This window comes from Corvus cornix, chromosome Z, assembly GCF_000738735.6.
Source record: "Corvus cornix cornix isolate S_Up_H32 chromosome Z, ASM73873v5, whole genome shotgun sequence".
Classification (NCBI taxonomy): Eukaryota; Metazoa; Chordata; class Aves; order Passeriformes; family Corvidae; genus Corvus; species Corvus cornix.
The window spans coordinates 22,854,861-22,872,914 of record NC_046357.1 but is presented as its reverse complement, the minus strand read 5'-3'; the positions used below and the strand labels follow the sequence as shown (position 1 = coordinate 22,872,914).

The following is an 18,054-nucleotide window of genomic DNA, read 5'->3' as shown; positions in this document are numbered from 1 at the left end:
AGTCACCTCATCTTGAAGCCTGAAGTGATAAAACATGGAGAATTTTAACCGTGATGACAAGATTTTCAGCTCTAAGTTAGTTGTTTTGGGGTTTTTCCCCTGCTATTTTAGAACACTTCTTTGTCTAGAGCACTTTGATGGAGGCAGACTTGAGCAAGCTTGGAAATCATCAGCAGCTCAGTGCCTGCTCCTTTGCAAAAATACCAAGTAATCCAACAATCAAATAAGAGATGGATGGCTTCAGGCAAGGCAAAGCACAGGGTGGTGCAGGAGAAAGAGTGTTATTTTGCAGCATTGAAGTAGCATATTCCTGGCGTGTATATTCATAGCCAGCTATTGAGCTGCCAAACCCTATTCTGATACCCTTGCCCAGGATGGCCAACCAGTTGGGACAACATCTGTAAACTTGGCAGGAGTTATCGGTATCTCTTAAAGGAATGCTACTTTGAGTCTCTTGGTGGGATACCTGTAGATGGAAAAAAACCCCAGATGGCTGTGCTGTCTGAATCTCAAGCCTCCTCTCAATCAACATGGCCACTATCCTGCTCAAAGTCCTGGAAGAGCAGCAGTACAGAGCTGGAACATCAAGAAGCACTACAAAGGTCTGCATTTTGCCTAATTTTGCATGGTACCTGTTTTTCTCCATGTAAAACCAGATCTGTACCAGTTGATTGCACACTGGCTAGGAGCTACCATTCCCATGGAAAAGACAAGGGAATCCCATTCAACTATATTAAGCAGTGAAAAGATTTGAACTGCAATTGTTTGTTCAGGTCTAGTTGACACATTCAAAACAAAGGAATCCTAGCTGCACCAAAACCAGAAAGAAACTCTTAGAGGGTTGTTTAGGCAACCTCGGAGCAATTATGTGAGAATAGAAAATTAAAATTGGCTTGTTTGGTTCATGAAAGTAAAATCCAATATGTCATATTATTATGCTCTCCAAATATTTTGGGTGAGGTTAATACAAACAAGGGAGCAAAAAGTGCTATTAAAGGGCAAAAGAATTAACAAGCATAAACCTTCTATAAATGTTTTTTCTGGTACTCCGAAGGTTGTTGCTCTTCAAGAAGCTCATAGCTTCAGGAGTAGCTTCCCTAAACAAGGACTGGGTGCAAAAGAAGCAATGACTGAGAAGTAATCACAGATGGCAGCCATCACTGACTCCATGTGGGAGAAAATAGAGGTAACTAAGGACATAGGTATCTTTGCTAGAGCAGCTCACAGCCTGCAGATATGACTTCTTCCACGGCTCTCAGCTGGGGTACCACTGCTCCTCCCTTACATCAGCGATTTTGTTCTGTTTGTTTGTACTCTTTGTTCAGTACCAGGTGAGTTTAAATTCCACAATCTCTAAGGAAACCAAGGATGTTTATTCCCGTTGAAGGTGCGGGAGCCAGCACCTCACACTTGCCTCACTTCTCATCCACTGGTGCTATTTAGTGTCTCTTCCCTCCTCCTACTCCTTTATATCTTCTCCTTGCCCTCTTTTCTCCTGTCTAATCACAAATTTCCCTCCCCACACACAGGATTCTTTCAGTGAGTGGGATCACTTCTCCATCATTTTCCTTTGCAGGATCTGCATTTAATATATAAGTGGAGAAAAGAGGGGAGGAGAGTAAATGTCATCCTCTTCCCTGAGCCCAAGGTTTTTGTCCGCATTTTCATCAGTCTAGAAAAAACTTCACTCTTACATCAGGTGGGCCTGGAGGGATTCTGGACCAATTTTACAACCGCTATTTTTTCTCCTGGAACAGATGAAGAAACATAAGTGTTACCTTATATTCAAGTAAATGTGGTACTCTCAAACTAAGACTAGATTTAATTTTGAAAGCAACTGTATGACATAATTCCCTGAGATGCCTTATGGTCCAATATTTCTAAACTCTGTCCTGTTGCCAGTGAATGCTAATTTTCCAGCACCCACTTCCAACATTTCATTGTCTTGCCACCAGAAATGTATTGCACATCTCCTACACAGCTCTGTAGCAGTACACCCCTACTGGAATTTTTAAAAGATACTGATCCCTGACTAATGCTTTTATTTCTTACTTAGGTTTATCAGTGGCTGTTATTTCCTCCAATGCTTTTTCTGACCATACAGAAAGCACAGTTTATGCCACTAGACTGATTATGTCAACTTGTCATTTCTGTTTTATTACACCAAGCTTACCTAGAGATATCACTCAGCTTTGGTTTTGCAGTTTCAGCTGAAGATTATAAAAATATTGTAAAATAAACAGTGTGTTTTTTACATGTGAGTGCTAAGAGAGTATGTATGAGAAGGAGGGAGGAGTGGGGGGAAGGCGTTTTTAAGATTTAGTTTACTTCTCATTATCCTGCTCTGATTTTTTCAGTTAATATCCTTAAGTTGAGTCTATTTTGCCCACGATGGTATTTGGTGAGTGACTTCTCCCAGTTCTTATCTCAACTTATGAACCTTTGTTATATTTTCTCTCCCCTGTCCAGATGAGAAATGGAGTGGTAAAATGGCTTTAGTGGGTGCCTGGCATCCAGACAGGGTCAGCCCACTACAGATACTTGCTTGCATATTTGTAGCCTTTTTTTTTTCAGCTATCTAGGAAATAATTGCCAATGAAAATTGTAGATATAAAGATCTACTTTATCTGAACATCCTGCTCACCTGTTTTAATGTTTATGCATTCTAGAAGTACATTGACTATTACACAAACAGTACTGACAAAACTGCTACCAGCAGTTTGAGAAAGAAAAACTGCATGATGATGCTTATTTTAACATTATTCTCATGGTGCATCCTTTTACTTATGCTATTTTGATTTCAATCTTCCAAACTTTATTGAATGTACTAAAAACTTTATTTGCAAGTGTGCCCTCTCCTGAAACAGGTCCTCCCAAACATTATATGGACCTCTGTGATGGACAGAGGACTTTTCTGAGCAGTTTCCACACCTTTCCAGTTACCATACTCAAGCTGCTAGCTTGCTGGCAGGTCTCTCAATTTCAATTTTCTAATGTTCAACGTCTGTGCATTCCTTGCATATCATTTGAGAATAGCCAATTAAAGGAAGACATAACCGCACATAAACCTGCCCCTTTATCTGGCAGATGCAGGAATTCTGAATTGGGTGAGAGAATATTCAGATTTGTAGCCTAATGCAAGCTTTGCAGAGGCTTGATACTGCTCACCAAGTTGTTGGGAAGGAAACTGGAGGGGAAGGAGAAAGAGCTATGTCCTGTGAAGTAAAATATGAACTGCTGGAGGGAAGAAGATACATTTGCAAATCACCAATGTTTTATTTTCACACCTTGTTGAAGAGTGTACCACTATGCTGGTTAAATTGAAGAATACTGAAGCTACTGTTTTCAGTTTACCTCTTGTAGATTAATTCTGTTTTCTAAGATTTAGTTCTTCATGTGATGATACTTTGAAATGTGATGGCTGTACTGTGAAATTCTAACTCAGAAGATGTGCATTTTAATTCCTTGGCCAATAAGTTAGCCATAGTATTATTTCCTAGATACAACTCATACAGTTACTTTAATATAAGAGTGCCAGATAGAGTCAGCCACAGCTAATATCTGATTTCTGATGTTTGCTGAGTAGCCAGTGCCATTAATATGTATTGTAAGTAGCACTCAATATAATTAGAATTCACATAAAAAAAGGACACCTATATAGAGTTGGATAAAGGGGAAGTAATTAAAACCATAGTATTCTACCTGCCTAAAGGTGTAGTGTTAAGGCTTCCATGGCAACCTTAACTCTGTATTTCCTGCCTTTAGTGATTTCAAAAGCTCAGCTTCACCTCTTCCTTTAATACAGTATTTCACACTGAATACTTTCACGAATAGAATGGTTATTCTGAAACCTGATGTTTCTAGAACTCCTAATACTAACCCAGTTTGCACAGCAACAATTATAAATTATTCAGAAAAACTGTACTAATACACAAAGCCTGAACTTGCCTCAAGCTGGTGTAATGTATTATGGATATGTGGTAGCCTCTTCATAGATAAGGTGCTGGCAGCTTCCCTTTGGATCTCTGTTTCATTTCCTCTCTGACACTGGCTGAAGAAGTATCTGGCCTGAAAAACACCATATTAAAACTGAAGACGAGAAGGAACATGCCTGCAAAAATAAATTGGGAAAAATTATTTTATTTGAATTACGACTCATGAAAAAACATTGCAAGTGTGCCTTGCAAAAAATGGTGGTTGTGAATATAAGCAGCACTGTGGATTACTGTTCAAAATTGTTCCAGTTTGGAACTTCTAACTTTTGCTTAGACTTCTGTAACTTATTTCAGGAAGTTTGTATGGGCACAGATACATGTGTCCATCTCTTGGCTACCTGCATTTTAACATGAGCGTCAACTTTTATGGCTTACTAGTAACATAAATGCTATCAGCTTGAGAGAGGCACCTGGTTTTCAGAGCCAAAGTACATAGGACCAAATCTTTATAGCATGCTTTTCTTAAATGGTTATTAAAAACTGTATCTTCAGTTATTCCTATTGTAAGTCTTCATTTAAAAGTTTTGAAGAAAACATATATATACATACTGCAAAGTTTAAGGTAATCTTTGGCCTTTTTAACAAAAATGTTCTGATTTCTTGAGCGAAACTCCTAAACACTAGTACATTTTATTTCAAAGCTTTTATGGTACAGGAAAATGCTATTCATTCATCAATGTCTATAAGTATCTGAGTGGCCAAAACAATGGAGCCAGGCTTTTCTCAGTTGTGCCAAGCAATAGAACAAGAGGCATACACAGGAAATTCCACCTGAACACGAGGAAGACCTTTACTGTGTGGGTGACTGAGCACTGGAACAGATTGACCAGAGAGGGTGTAGACTCTCTCTCACTGGAGACATTCAAGCACCATCTGGACACAGTCCTGTGAAATGTGCTCTAGGATGACCCTGCTGGAGCAGGGAGGATGGACCACAGGACCCATTGTGGTCCCTCCCAGCCTAACCCGTTCTGTGATCTGCCAAATGTATTTGAAATTTGGCAGATTTTAGAATAGCTTTTGTGTAAGCAGACATGTAATACTCAGAATATTAATATCATTAACAATCTGCTCCATGGGGGTAAGATTAGGATTAAGGAATTTCTTAGTTGATAGGTACACTCTTTGAAAACAAAGCCACTATATAAAGGGGTTTTTTTCATAAAATACTGTCATAATTTACATCCAAGTGACAAAATTTAGTTATTAAACATGAACAAGCTCATGAATCAAATAAAACTGAGCATTCAGATGCATTTTCTACAAACAAGTAAGTGACCGAAACTGGAGATAAAAACCTGAAAGACAGTAAAGAAATATAATACAAGAGAATTTACGTTAGCCACGAACAGTAGCTCTTGCACCCTACTCAGACTCTGGCAGTGCACACAGGAGATGTTAGGAAAGCAGAGCACAGGTAGGAAGTCATATTTTATTTACTAATTCACAGCAGGACCTTCCCAATTTGTTCAAGTCTCAGTATGCTCATTGAGAAGTCATAAATTCTAAGTGCATGCTTAAATGTATAAATTTTAAATCAAATATAAAATAGAGATAATACTGACTTTATTAAATGTTTAATTCAGGAGAGAAAAAAAATTGTATCTGTCTGCCCGGCTGTTTGGGGATGTTACTATATGCGTGAAGATAAGTTGATGGGTACGTATTGCCTCCAGATCCTAACCTGAAATCAATTTCTTTCAACTACTTATAAAAACTGGGCAACAGTGGATTATCTACTAGACCTTTGTAGCAACAAGAAAATTCCTATTTAAATCTTAACCCTCAGAAACTGACATGTCAGGCATGTCCTTCAAAAGCTTAACTGACTAGTTTAGGGCACTAATGAATATCCTTCTAAGGGTACAATGGGTTAATACAAAACTAAGTGGAAAAAACCCCAGTTTTGTAGAATTGTGCAGAATAAATGGCATTATCCACTGTTTTCAATCAAAATTCATGACCCTGTGTATTGATTTTAAGACATGGCTTTCTTCACATGAGAGAAAAAAGATTAAAGTCTAGGAAAACTTAGACCTTCCTTTAAAACACTTGCATTTAAAGGAGTGTAATTATAAAATTTACAGAAACAAAGCGCTGAAGTAATAGAATTACTACCAATTACTCATTAATCTAACCAGAGCAGACCATTAACTGTATATCCTAACAACTTGACTCTTATCAAATGCATATAGCACATTTTCAACAGTAATCTAAACGGTGCCCTACAAAATACTCATCTGAAAAAGATACAGGGATAATTCATATGTATACATCCCAAATAAAGATAACTGTAAATACGTATTTTGCTGTAAATCATTATTATAGCTTTATTAAATCTGTATTTTATCTGGATTTTACAATTTAAAGCTGGAATTCACAGATTTAACATACATGTTTGCAGAGTTCTCTCACTTTTTCATTTTGATATTAATTATGCCTATGATATTAATTACATTTAATAAATTATGTAGTGTATATTATGGGATATCTATATGCATATAAAATTAGCATACTGTATGTAATAAATATATCAACCGATCTCTCACTTAAAAAGCACTGAAGAAAGCATATAAAGGCATACATGAGTATCACTGAATGTGGCTGAAAGTTGAACATCAGAACTAGAATGCTGCACAGTGGGGAAAAAATACTGCATTTGTGTAATTAATTATTAATTTTTCATTCAGCATTTACTTGCTAAAGTTTTGAATCTTGCTTTTAATGCCTTTGTGCCTTTTTAATACTGTTTTCTAATGTACATCAACTTATGTTCTTTGTATTATTATTAAAATCTTGTACTGTTTTCCTGGGGAAAGCTGCTTTTTCTCTGGTACACAAAATTTAGTTTAGAACTAAGTCTCTGATTTGGCTTCAATCCCAGAATATCCTGAGTTCTAAATGAAATGCAAAGCATTTCATATGGATATCATGACTAAAAAGCTTCAGTCTTCACAGTGGATCCTGCACTGTTTTAATCCCTGTTATAGTGCCATTCATTTCATTGTAGTTACATTTTTAAATTTTAATGTATGGGCATATATTTTTATTTAAAAGATGTAGTCTCAGTATCAAATATGAAAAAGGGGTACTTAGAATGAAGCTTTGTATCGACATAAGTTTCATTATTTCAGAACTGGTCCCGGAGACTAACATCATTATAAATGATCACATATTATGGTGGTTTTGAAACTTAAAAAATGTTTCAAGTACTTGAAATATTCTCCCAGTAGGGAAAGGGTATACATACACACATTTTTCATCACTCTTAATGCATGCAGTAGTATAGGTGCTCTTTAATAAGGCTGTTTGCCATGGTAAAGCACACTCTAACCATGCACCTGTTCAAGTTCCCATAGACGTTGTCAGGTACCAAGAGGCAAAGAAGAGAGTCTGTAGACTTTTTGAAGATTAAGCAAAGATTTCCATAGATGAATTGGGTTTTATTCTTCATTTTTTCCTCCTTGAACTACTGACAATTGAGATGCTTTGATCAAACTTTCCATCACTATTTACCTTCAGAGACTAACTAGCTGGAGCACTTCAGCTCCAAAAGTTTCAGGAAATTGCAAAAAGCACCAAATAGGGAGTTTAATGCTGCATAATGGTTTTCATTCTATGCGAGAGATTGCAGATGGCTCATCAGAGTTCTCTTTGTCAATTACTTCTGGAAACCACTCTCATATTATGGGGGAGCTGGGTTTTTTAGGATCAGAACTAAGTATAATTTGTAGTTTATAGAGGCTTTAGACTCTGCTTCTATTATAGATCACAATTTTCCTTCATTGATCATTCAGTTTCATTGCAGTTGTTCAAATAAATTATTTTTAGAAATAGTACCATTTTTATTCTAATGCAAGCATCTTTTGAGGCAGAAACACAAGACTAGTCCTAATGCCTTTCTATTTGGGGGAATCTGTTGGAATCACTAGTGCAAGTTCTCAAATTCTTTGTTGTATGTTGTTCAGTTGAGTATCTCTTGACCAGCAGTCTGATTCCCAGCTAAAACCAGGAGTAAGGCTTTGTATGTCTTTTCTAACAGAAGAGTATCTGTAAACTGTCTGAGATCACTGTCAGGGTCAGGAAGAAAGACAGCACATATTGAAAAAATAGAACAGCTCTCAGCACATCAAAGCACAGAGATTTGTCTCAGAAGGCTGTTGGCAATTTGTAAAATGTCAGGTTATTTCAGGTGCCTCACTGAAATGTGTAACTATGTTGACAAGCGAATGCAGGTAAGACATGGGAAAAAATCCTTCAGAGTGAACAGTCTGTGCCAAAAAAAAAAAAAAAAAAAAGAAGGTTATTTAGTATCTAGATTGATGCAAACACAAAATCAGCGTGCCTTGTGCCAAGGAGCAGAGGAAAGGGAGACCAGGAAAAAACCACAGCAATGCAAGTTACTTCATTCAGTAAAGATCAGTAAAGGCATTCCTAAATATTTTTTTTCTTTCTTTTCTTTCTTTTTTTTTTCATTTCTGCTGTATAAAAAGATGTTGATTTTTAATACTCTGCTATAAACACTGCCTGCTGCCAAGTATATTGATTGTATTAGGTTAGATTTATTGTAGGCCCCATGGCAAATATGAGAAACCTAGAAGCATGACATGCTTTTGTTTAATGGATAGATTATGGCGAGAAGAGTGGTCAAATGGTCTGGAGGACAACATCTGAATGGGGCATACAGGGAACTGCAGCTGTAAGGAGTTGTATCGCTGACTTCTAACAGTTATGACACAAAGTTTCTACCTTGAGCAGAAGTAGAAAGTTAACTCTTGATTCCAAATGAATAGCCCAGAAAGATTGTCATGGTTTAATCCCATCTGGCAACCAAGCACTACACAGCCACTTCCTCACTTCCCCACTAGCAGGATCTGTGATAAAATCAGAAGGATAGAAGATAAAAAACATGGGTTGAGATACAGACAGTTTAATAGAGAAAGCAAAAGCTGTGCATGCAAGCAAAGCAAAATAAGGAATTTATTCACTGCTTCCCATAGACAGGCATGTGTTCAGCCATCCCCAAGAGAGCTGGATTCCACCACAAGTCACGGTTACTTAGGAAGGCAAACAGTATAATTACAAATGCCCCCCTCTTCTTCCTTCTTCCTCCCAGTTTATATACTGGGCATGATGTCACATGGTCTGGAATATCCCTTTAGCCAGTTTGGGTCACTGTCTGGCTGTGTCTCATCTCAGCCTCCCAAGCAGCCCCAGTCCCCTCCCCAGAATAAAAAGTTCTTAAGGGGAATTTCTTTGTGGCTAAACTTTGCTTTGCATATTCATTCCCAGTATGCCATTAGGATTTGTCTCTCATAAATGTAATGCTAACCATAGCCACAAACTGACCCTTATATGAAGATCCCATATCATAGCCAAGATGATGAAGTCCTTTCACAACCCAAACTTTCCCTTGTCAGTCCATTTGCAGTCCCACTTCACTAGGCCTCTGTGTTTTGTCTCCTTCTTATCTATTAAGTCTCTCTGTGAGTAGCCAGAGCCTTAAACCATAACGACTCCAGCTGTGGCTGCTCTCAGCTGAGAAAGCCCTCAAGTCAGAGTTTTGAAGTTGAGCAAGCCTTCAACTTACCCCTTTCCTCTCAAATGTGGGAGTTTCAACAGTGTGTGTGTATGCACAAACTCACTGTTTCAGTACCTGCTCATACCAAGAGCTCACTTATGGTAAGTGTTCTCCCCAAGAAGGAGTCACATTAAAGAGGACATTGAGGTGCTGGAGTGTGTCCAGTGATGGGCAACAAAGCCAGTTGAAAGGACTAGCAAATGTGTCATATGAGGAACAGCTGGGGGAGCTCGGTGTGTTTAGTCTCAAGAAGAGGAGGCTCAAGGGGGACCTTTTCGCTCTTAGAGCTCCCTGAGAGGAAGGTGCCAGGTGGGGAGCTGGTCTCTCCTACGGTGCCCCGGACTACTCGAAATGGCCTTAAGCTGAGACAGGGAAGATTCAGGTTACATATCAAAAATTTTTTCTGCATTATTAGTGTGGTCAAGCATTGGAATAGATTGCCTAAAGAGGTAATTGAATCACCTTGAGATGTTCTTCAAGGTGTTTGGATCTGGTGCTGAGTGATAGTTTAGTAGTTTAGGGGTTAGAGTGGTAGTTCTGGATGGATGGTTGATGGACTGCATGATCTTAACATCTTTTCCAACACTGATGATTCTATGATTCTACGATTTTGCTTCTGTCATCCTTCAGGGACCAAGCATGTCAATCTGTTTGTGACCTCCGATTAACCCTAGCATCCCTACAATCCATGTTGGCCAAATCCTAATTCATTGAGCCAAATACAATACTTCGGACACACTTCTGAACAGTAGCTCAATTACAGTCGGCCAGTAATTATAGAAAGCAAACCAGCCGCACTGTCATGTCTCTTTCGGCGCCCGCCAGGACCAGGTCTCGGCGGAGCGCTGCGCCTGTCACGGCCGGCTCTCACTCGTCCCTCACGGAGGCCGCGCGAGCGCCCGCCCTGCGTCCGGAGCCGCCCCGCGCATGCGTCCCGCCGCACCGCTAGGGGGCGTGAGCCTGGAAGGCGGCCGCTAAGTGGCGCAGGAGCGGGTGGAGGGAGCGCTTCCTGCGGCGGTCCGGCCGCTTCCTGCCGCTTCCTGTCGCATCCCGGCCGCTTCCTGCGGCGTCTCTGCATCCGGGGGACGGGGACGGTGCTCAGCTGCAGGAACTGGTCTCCGTTGCCCACTCCGCACGGTGCTTCCCGCAGGCCCGTCCCGCCTGCCTCCTCTCAGGCCCTGCGTGAGTGTCCTGTGGGGGTCCCGCGTGGACGTGACAGGGAGCAGCGTCAGGGGGTTGGGCTCTGGCCCCAGGGGTGGCGGTGGCCCCGGACGCCTCTCCCGGCACTGGGGCTGGGGGCTGGCGGGCCTCCGTGCGCGCGGGCTTACCTGCACTGTTCACTTGTGTGACTCTGTGGGAAGCACACGCTTGTTTGGAAACAGTGCCCACTGTTTCCAAAGGATACTTTGTCCCCCACTGGGGACAAAGGTACCTGAACTGTAAGTTACGAAACTGCTTAAGAGAGCCTGGCAATTCCTGGCGAGGTAAACAGTGCTGAAAGTCGCTGTAAAGGTCGTTGTCACTATTGTGAGCCAGCTGTGTTATTGCATTGTTTCGGGTTGGGAAAGGTAACTCCTCCATTCTTCTCTTCCTGGTGTTTACAGCTTCCAAGGCTAAACCGAACTTGTGTTTCTTCTGCGCCTAGCTCTTGAATTCTCATTCATCGTTCTGTTACCAGCTAATTGTATCCATAAACTGCTTATGTGTACGGTATGCTGTGGAGAGTGCCTGGTCTCCTCAGAGGGGGCGGATAAGGCATGTTAACAGTTGTTCTGTCTACTAGAAAAGGAAAAGTTTGGACAGCACATAAATGCTCATTCAGACTAAATGTCAAGTAACTTTCTTTTTATGCAACTCGGTGTCTTTTCTTTGGCAGAACTGAAAGTGAAGATCCATTAATGCATAATGCTTCCCCTCACCCACCCCATCAAACGGGAAAAAAAAAAAGGGAAGAACTGTAATAGCTTTTTCATGGAGCTAGTGCAGCAATGTCCATGTATTTACTATTCACTACTGTGGGTTGTCATCACAGGAAATAAAGAGCAAAGCCAAACCCAACCACATAAACTCCTCATTATTCATTTTCCTATGCTCTGTGCTAATGCTGCCTGCAGTGATAGAGCTATCTGGCCAGTTGCCTGGAATCAATTTTTGATTTAACAGATAGTAAACCAACATTTTTTCTATGACAGAATCTATTCAGTTAAATAATACTATATGGGTATGATATTCTTAAAGCATGCTTAGATTAGTTGCAAGTGGTGTCATCATTTGGCTGCTTTTTTACATGTCATGTCATGAAAAAATACTAACTTCATGAGATAACGTGTAGTTCATTATTAGCTGCATCTTCATGCTCTTATGAGGTAGTCAGGAATTTCTTTCCATATATTGTGAACCTCATTATGGAATATTTGAACTATGAAACAAATTCCACTGTTACATGGTACTTTTCCCTGAGATTAAAACTTTTATATCTTGTGACATTTAATTTTTCTAAAATTAAATGTAAAATTGTGGGGACTAAATAAAAATTCACTTTTAAACATAAATAAAGTAAGCAGTAATTATAAGACTTCAGAGTATACAGTATTTTTATTTAGTGTCTTGTACTGAAAGGCAATAAAAGCTACCCTGTGATCACCATGCTCTTAAGCAATTCCTGGAAGTATATTCTAGATTACTTAAATTTTTAAACCAAGATCTTAAAAGGTAACCTATAAAGTATTTCTTTTTACCTGATTTCAATTTCTTTCTTTCTTTCTTTCTTTCTTTCTTTCTTTCTTTCTTTTTTTTTTTTACTGTAGATAAAAGAATACATGTTCACTTCAAGTAGAAAGGAGCATGTTCCCAAATTCTTCCAACTTGGGTCGTCCACCATTCCCTCCAAAATACCAACAACAGAGTACTTTTTTCACTAAACTTCCTCTAAATATACCTCCTAGTCTTCTTTCTCACCAGCCAGTTATCGTTCCTCCGATTCATTTTCGCACTGCAGTGTAAGTACAGTAAGATTTGATAGCAGGGGTTGGGTCTGAAAGAAATATTTCTGTTTATGGAGGATGGTTTTCACTGTTTTTAACATTGAACTGCATTGAATGTCACAAAACATGAAGATGTCAAACGTATAAAAAAGAGCTGTGGCATTTCTCTTACGGACCTGCAAATCTTAATGCTTGCCTGCATTGGGCATAATGCATGAGATGCCATTGCACTGATTAGAGCTGTTAATCCACAGTTCATTTTTAAAGCTCTTCAATTGTATTTTTTTATTGGGGAGCACAGAGAGGAGATGAGAAGGGGAAGAAAAGTTTATTCTTGGGTCTATATTTCAAGACACCATTGTGTTCTTTAGGCTTTTGAATTTAACATCTTTAAGTTAATTTTTTTAACACATATGCTGTCAAGAATGACCATTTTCTGTTTTTAATGAAATACATATTATAAACTGAAATATGTCTTCATTTTGAATAGAAAGATGTATTCTAAGAAAAAAAAATGACAGGACTTGTAGAGTTTAATATTCAGTTAACAAAAACTACCAACTCATAAAAAGCATCTTGGTTATCTTATGAATAATAGTTATGGACTGTAGTCTTTCTAGAGGCCTTTTGAGTGGGAACATTGAAGCTACTCCAGCTGTTACTCCGGTAGTTACACTGCAACCAGTGACTTACAGAAGTGTCAGTCCAGTGTCTACATCAGATGCCCTGACGTCATTTCAAGGAAGAAAGTAAGTTATTTGTATATATCTGACTACTTCTGGTTATAATGTACCCATTGTGAAGCTCGTCTGTTATCAATTTCTTATGCAATTTGAGTTGTGTTAGAAATTGTGATACTGAATACTTTTTTTTTTTTTGATGGAAACAGGCCATGTATTGGCTCTTTAAAGCATTATACCTGTTTCTGATAATCTTTGTACTCATAAGTGACTTCCTGTACCTAGTTTTCCTCCTCCAACAGCTGTAGCCTTGCAGAAGTGATTTAAGTGATTTATTGTAATACTGCAATGGATTGCAGTCCGTGTCGGATTGACTTTAAGAAGGTTTGTGTCGATGAATGTTTTTTTCCTGTTAATTTGTCAAGTTAAGAGTAGAGTGCACCCTCAAGGTTTTATGGGAATTGTCATGTTTTCCTGATGACACATGAGGTGTTTTTCCTTGTTTTCTTAATTATGTGAGTATTATTTTTCAAATACAAAGCCTTAAATTCAAGCATGTATAAATTCTCTTTTTTAAAGACGATTTTATGGAAACCTAATTTTTGTTGTTTTTTAAAAAAAATTAACTTGAATTTACATTACTACCTTTGATATTTTAGTTACCACAGAAAGGGAAATTTTACCTAAATGTAGGGTTTAATTTTCCTTTAATGCTTTAGAAAAAAACCCCTGTTCTCTTTATCAGTTCAGATATACTAGTTGATAAGTGTTTCTATAGTTCTGGGAATCAGCTGATTGGAAGGAGGTTCTATGTAGTCTGTCTTCAGTACTATCTCCTGTATGTTATTTCTGTACCAAATCTAACATGAAAAAATAAGTACAACCAAATATATGCTATTAAGTTACAGTTGAGTATGTAATTATTCCATGAACTAAGGAAATTCCTGGTTTCATACTGCATGCATCTTTTCCTCTTGAGAAGCTGTGCTGTGTTGGGAGATTTGCAGTCAATTTAACCAAACTTGTCATTTGGGTTTCAGCTGGTTAGTGCAGATGCTTGCCTTAAAAAATTGCATCCATCCAATTCTAGGCTAGCTTCATTTCTGCAATTTTATGTTCTCTTTTCCCATTCCAGGTTTGTTTCACATAGTACCTAGGATAGGCATGACTGTTCTGTAGCACACTTGGGCTTAGTGAAGTAGTTACATCATTAAGTTTTAGTATTTAAACTTTGTAGAAGTGGTCTTTTAATCATAAGTTGGAGCTTGTAAACTAGAGGAATTACACAGTGTCTCTCTCTAGGAGACAAAGTCAACAAAGCATTCCAGATGATGCCAAACGGCAGCGGATTCATTCACATGATTCTGACACAACTGTAGTTAACCAAGCAGTGCCTTTACCAGAAGAACGTAGACGCTCCTTCCCATCACCAATTTCGATTCAGTCTCCGGTGTTGCATGCACATGGTTCACCAGCTTTAATTGGATGTGTCCCTCCTTTGCAAGATAATTTGTTTCCAGACCCTGCAGGAACCAGGCTCCCTGTTGCCAAGGATGAGGTAATTGCTTTCTGTGCCTGTGCTTTACTTCTGGCTTCTGAGTAGGCAGAAGCCAGAGGTGCTGTGGGAGACGACAAAAATTTCTACAAGGATTTGTAACAGTGTCATGGGACATCTATTGCTAAGCTGCCATTAGAAGGAGTATCAGTAAGTGTAGCAGCCACTGTGGTTCTATATCACCTCCTTGTCTGTGCTTGGGTTTGAAGTATTTTTGTGGGGACAAGGGAAGTCAGGGTATTATTTCCTTGTGTTGTTTGATTTCCATCCTGATGTCAGGCTCTACTAAGTAAAAACTGGAGAAATAGTCCATTTCTCACATGAAATGAGGTGGGGAGAATCCTGACTGAAAAAACCCCACCATAGTAATATGAGAGAAGCTCATTCTGAATAAATGCAGTATTTGGCCTCTAAAGATGTTCTCTACCTTATTTCAAGAAAGCATAAAAGTTGCTGTCATAGCTGTTCTGGAATATAGAAGAGAATGGAATGTAGTTTAGAACTGTTTCTTGTTCTGCACGAACATGACAGAAGGGTTTGGGTTTTTTTAATATAAATATGCCTGTTTGTTATAGAATGTAACAGTGTTGTGAAAGGAGAACAGTTAATACCTCCTTCCAACAAAGAGCGGACTTCTTCTTTTAACAGTTTTTGTGGGATGAAAAAGAAAGCTAATTTAAATCAGTTTTTATAATAAGCTTTTTTCCTCCTGTTACTGGCAGGCAAACTGTTGACATTAAAGTCAGCAGATGATGTCTCTGGTCTTTCCAGTTATTCCCTGAAAGGCTGCATGTACTGATGATGCAGAAATTATTTTCTGTGGTTTGACATTTTATAACAAATGGAACAAATTTAAATTTAAAAACTTAGCAGAAGTTTCTTCTAGGGAATTATTCATTGTGAATTTAAGTGTAGTAAAACTGTAGACAATGGAGTAGGCCATGTGAAATGGTGCTGAATTTTGCATAAAAAAATCCAGCTTTCTCTGTTTCATGTAATTGCATGTCTGACCGGAAAGAACGTTCACTTTGCTATGTCTTTACTTTTTGTATGTGTGTGTCCAGTTAAGTCAACAGATTTTGGAGTTGTTTCAAGTGTGTCGGCAACAGGCCTCTGATTTGGACAGAAAAGAGCTCTGCAGAACAGAACTCCAGAGAGAAATTCAGCTAATTTTTCCACGTACGTTTAGAATTCGATTACTTAGTATCAGTTTGAATGCTCTTCCAGTTCGTGATTCTTCCTTCCTCTCAAACTGTAATATGTCACATTTTCTGTTACTCTTCTGTTACAGAGAGCAGACTTTTTTTGGTTGGATCCTCACTGAATGGATTTGGCACTCGTACTAGTGATGGTGATTTGTGCCTGGTGGTTAAAGAAGAACCAGTAAGTAATTTAAAACATACATAGTTAAACATAGGTTTTATGTGTGGGCTATTAAAAGGCTGGATCCTGAAATGATAAAAAAGTGCTCAAATCTTTTTGATTTAATAACACAGTTTTGCACTCATAATAGCTACAAACTATGGGCCCAGATATGAATTCAACCCTATAAACCTAACAAAACTTACTTTTTAAATCTTTACCTTCAATTCATAAGTGAAAAAATACAGCAAAAGGAAAGAGGAGGAAGAAAATTTTTTAGAGAACTCTTTTAAATGCAGAAACAACTTGTAATAAGTAAAGTTTCTTATATTGTTGTTTAGATTCATAGCTACCAATTTTAGTGATCAGGCATAAAAATGTATTTAATATCTGGAATATTTTCAGTGAAAAAAAAATGTTATGAGTAGAAATGAAGTTAAAGGAAAAGGATATCTACAGGAAATTTAAATAGACCATAATCTTGAAAGAATTGCAGTGTCATTTAAAGGGCAAAAGAGGACATTTTTGTGTAAGTGGGACTAGGTTTTCATCTAGGTCTGCGATTTTTAAATGTATATGTAGGCTGTAGAATGTGTTAGTGTACATGTTCATGTCTTATTCTGAGAACTAATTTCATTTTGAAAGGAAAGCATGCTTACTTTGAACATTTAAATGAGAGATATCAATTCTTTTCATTAATTTTAATACCACATTTCAGGTGAATCAGAAGACTGAAGCGAGACGTATACTCAGCTTAGTCCAAAAACTCTTCAGTACTAAACTTTGTAAGTTACTGTCTAAAGTGAGGTGGTAAGATTATTGGCCATTCTGGAAGAAGTATTGATGCACAATTGCAACTAATATATGTAATTGCATCTTGTCTAGGTTCTAATCACAGTACTCTTTGAAGAAAAGCTATAAATATTTAGTGATGTTACTCAATGCTGATCAATGGTAATCAGAAAAACAGTTTTTCTTGAAAACTAGTGGACTTCAATAACGTGTAATATTTCAGATGACTTTTGAATTGTGGAACACAATGAGAAGGGAGTAGATTTCTGTTTGGGAAACCTCTGTTAGCGAACTCTTGCTAATATCTTAGATTGCAGTGTCTTCCTGTGAAAAATACTCTTAAAAATTTGTAAAATAAGATGTCACTCACAGTAGACTGTATAGAATTGATTTTTTTCTTTTGAGAAGTAATTAACTTAGGTGCCTAATGAAGAAAGTAATAAATGTTGACAGTACTAGTACACACACACATAAAACGTGTAAATTCACAGTTTTTATAGGTTGTTGTTTAGACTCCCTTCAGATTAAGAATTCACATGGGCAGTTCTTGACTTAAATGTGAAAACCTTCTACTTCAAAGAGGCTTTTGTATCATCCTTTGAATTATAAAATACCCTGACATTTACTGATATCAATGACTTTATCACCCTTCTTCCCAGACCTGTGATAGAATCTTTGATGCTACTCCTTATAGTGATGTTCTGAACGGTCCTGCAGTGCTAAAAGGAACAAACTGTAAATTTAAATGCAGACTTCAAAATTTCTTCATTGGCAAGCATGCATGCACAGATTTTAACAGCTCACTTGGAAGAAAGACTTGATAGATCTATTGCTGAATAGGCATCTGATATTTAATTCTTATTATACTGTATATTGACATTTGCATAAGTCTGAAAATTAATCTGGGTTTGTCTGTGGTGCAGCTCTCTCCAGTGCTTTCTGGTAGCACAGTGATAAAATAGGTGTGTTTTCAGGGATCAGAAAGGGAGCTTCTAAATAAGCAATCTTTTTCAAGAGCTTTTGTTCTTGAGCGTTAGACAAAATCAAGTCAGAAAGGTATGATGGTCATGTGCAAGTGATCCCCAAAGGTATTTGTGCCTTTGCC

General features: G+C 38.2%; 1 protein-coding gene across 3 annotated transcripts in view; it reads left to right on the top strand.

The window, feature by feature from the left end:
* The first annotated feature begins 10,567 nt into the window (after nucleotides 1–10,567).
* Nucleotides 10,568–18,054, top strand: part of TENT2 (terminal nucleotidyltransferase 2) — a 40,987-nt gene continuing 33,500 nt past the window's right edge. The window contains exons 1-7 of one of the 3 annotated variants that reach the window (XM_010409627.3): nucleotides 10,568–10,758; nucleotides 12,384–12,575; nucleotides 13,181–13,309; nucleotides 14,543–14,798; nucleotides 15,860–15,974; nucleotides 16,087–16,178; nucleotides 16,876–16,942. In XM_010409627.3, coding sequence (XP_010407929.1) covers nucleotides 12,421–12,575; nucleotides 13,181–13,309; nucleotides 14,543–14,798; nucleotides 15,860–15,974; nucleotides 16,087–16,178; nucleotides 16,876–16,942 — 814 coding nt within the window. In that variant the 5' untranslated portion in view covers nucleotides 10,568–10,758; nucleotides 12,384–12,420. Of the gene's footprint in view, nucleotides 10,759–12,383; nucleotides 12,576–13,158; nucleotides 13,310–14,542; nucleotides 14,799–15,859; nucleotides 15,975–16,086; nucleotides 16,179–16,875; nucleotides 16,943–18,054 lie in introns of those variants that run through there. The other 2 variants (XM_010409626.3, XM_019291998.2) reach the window with 2 other exon arrangements.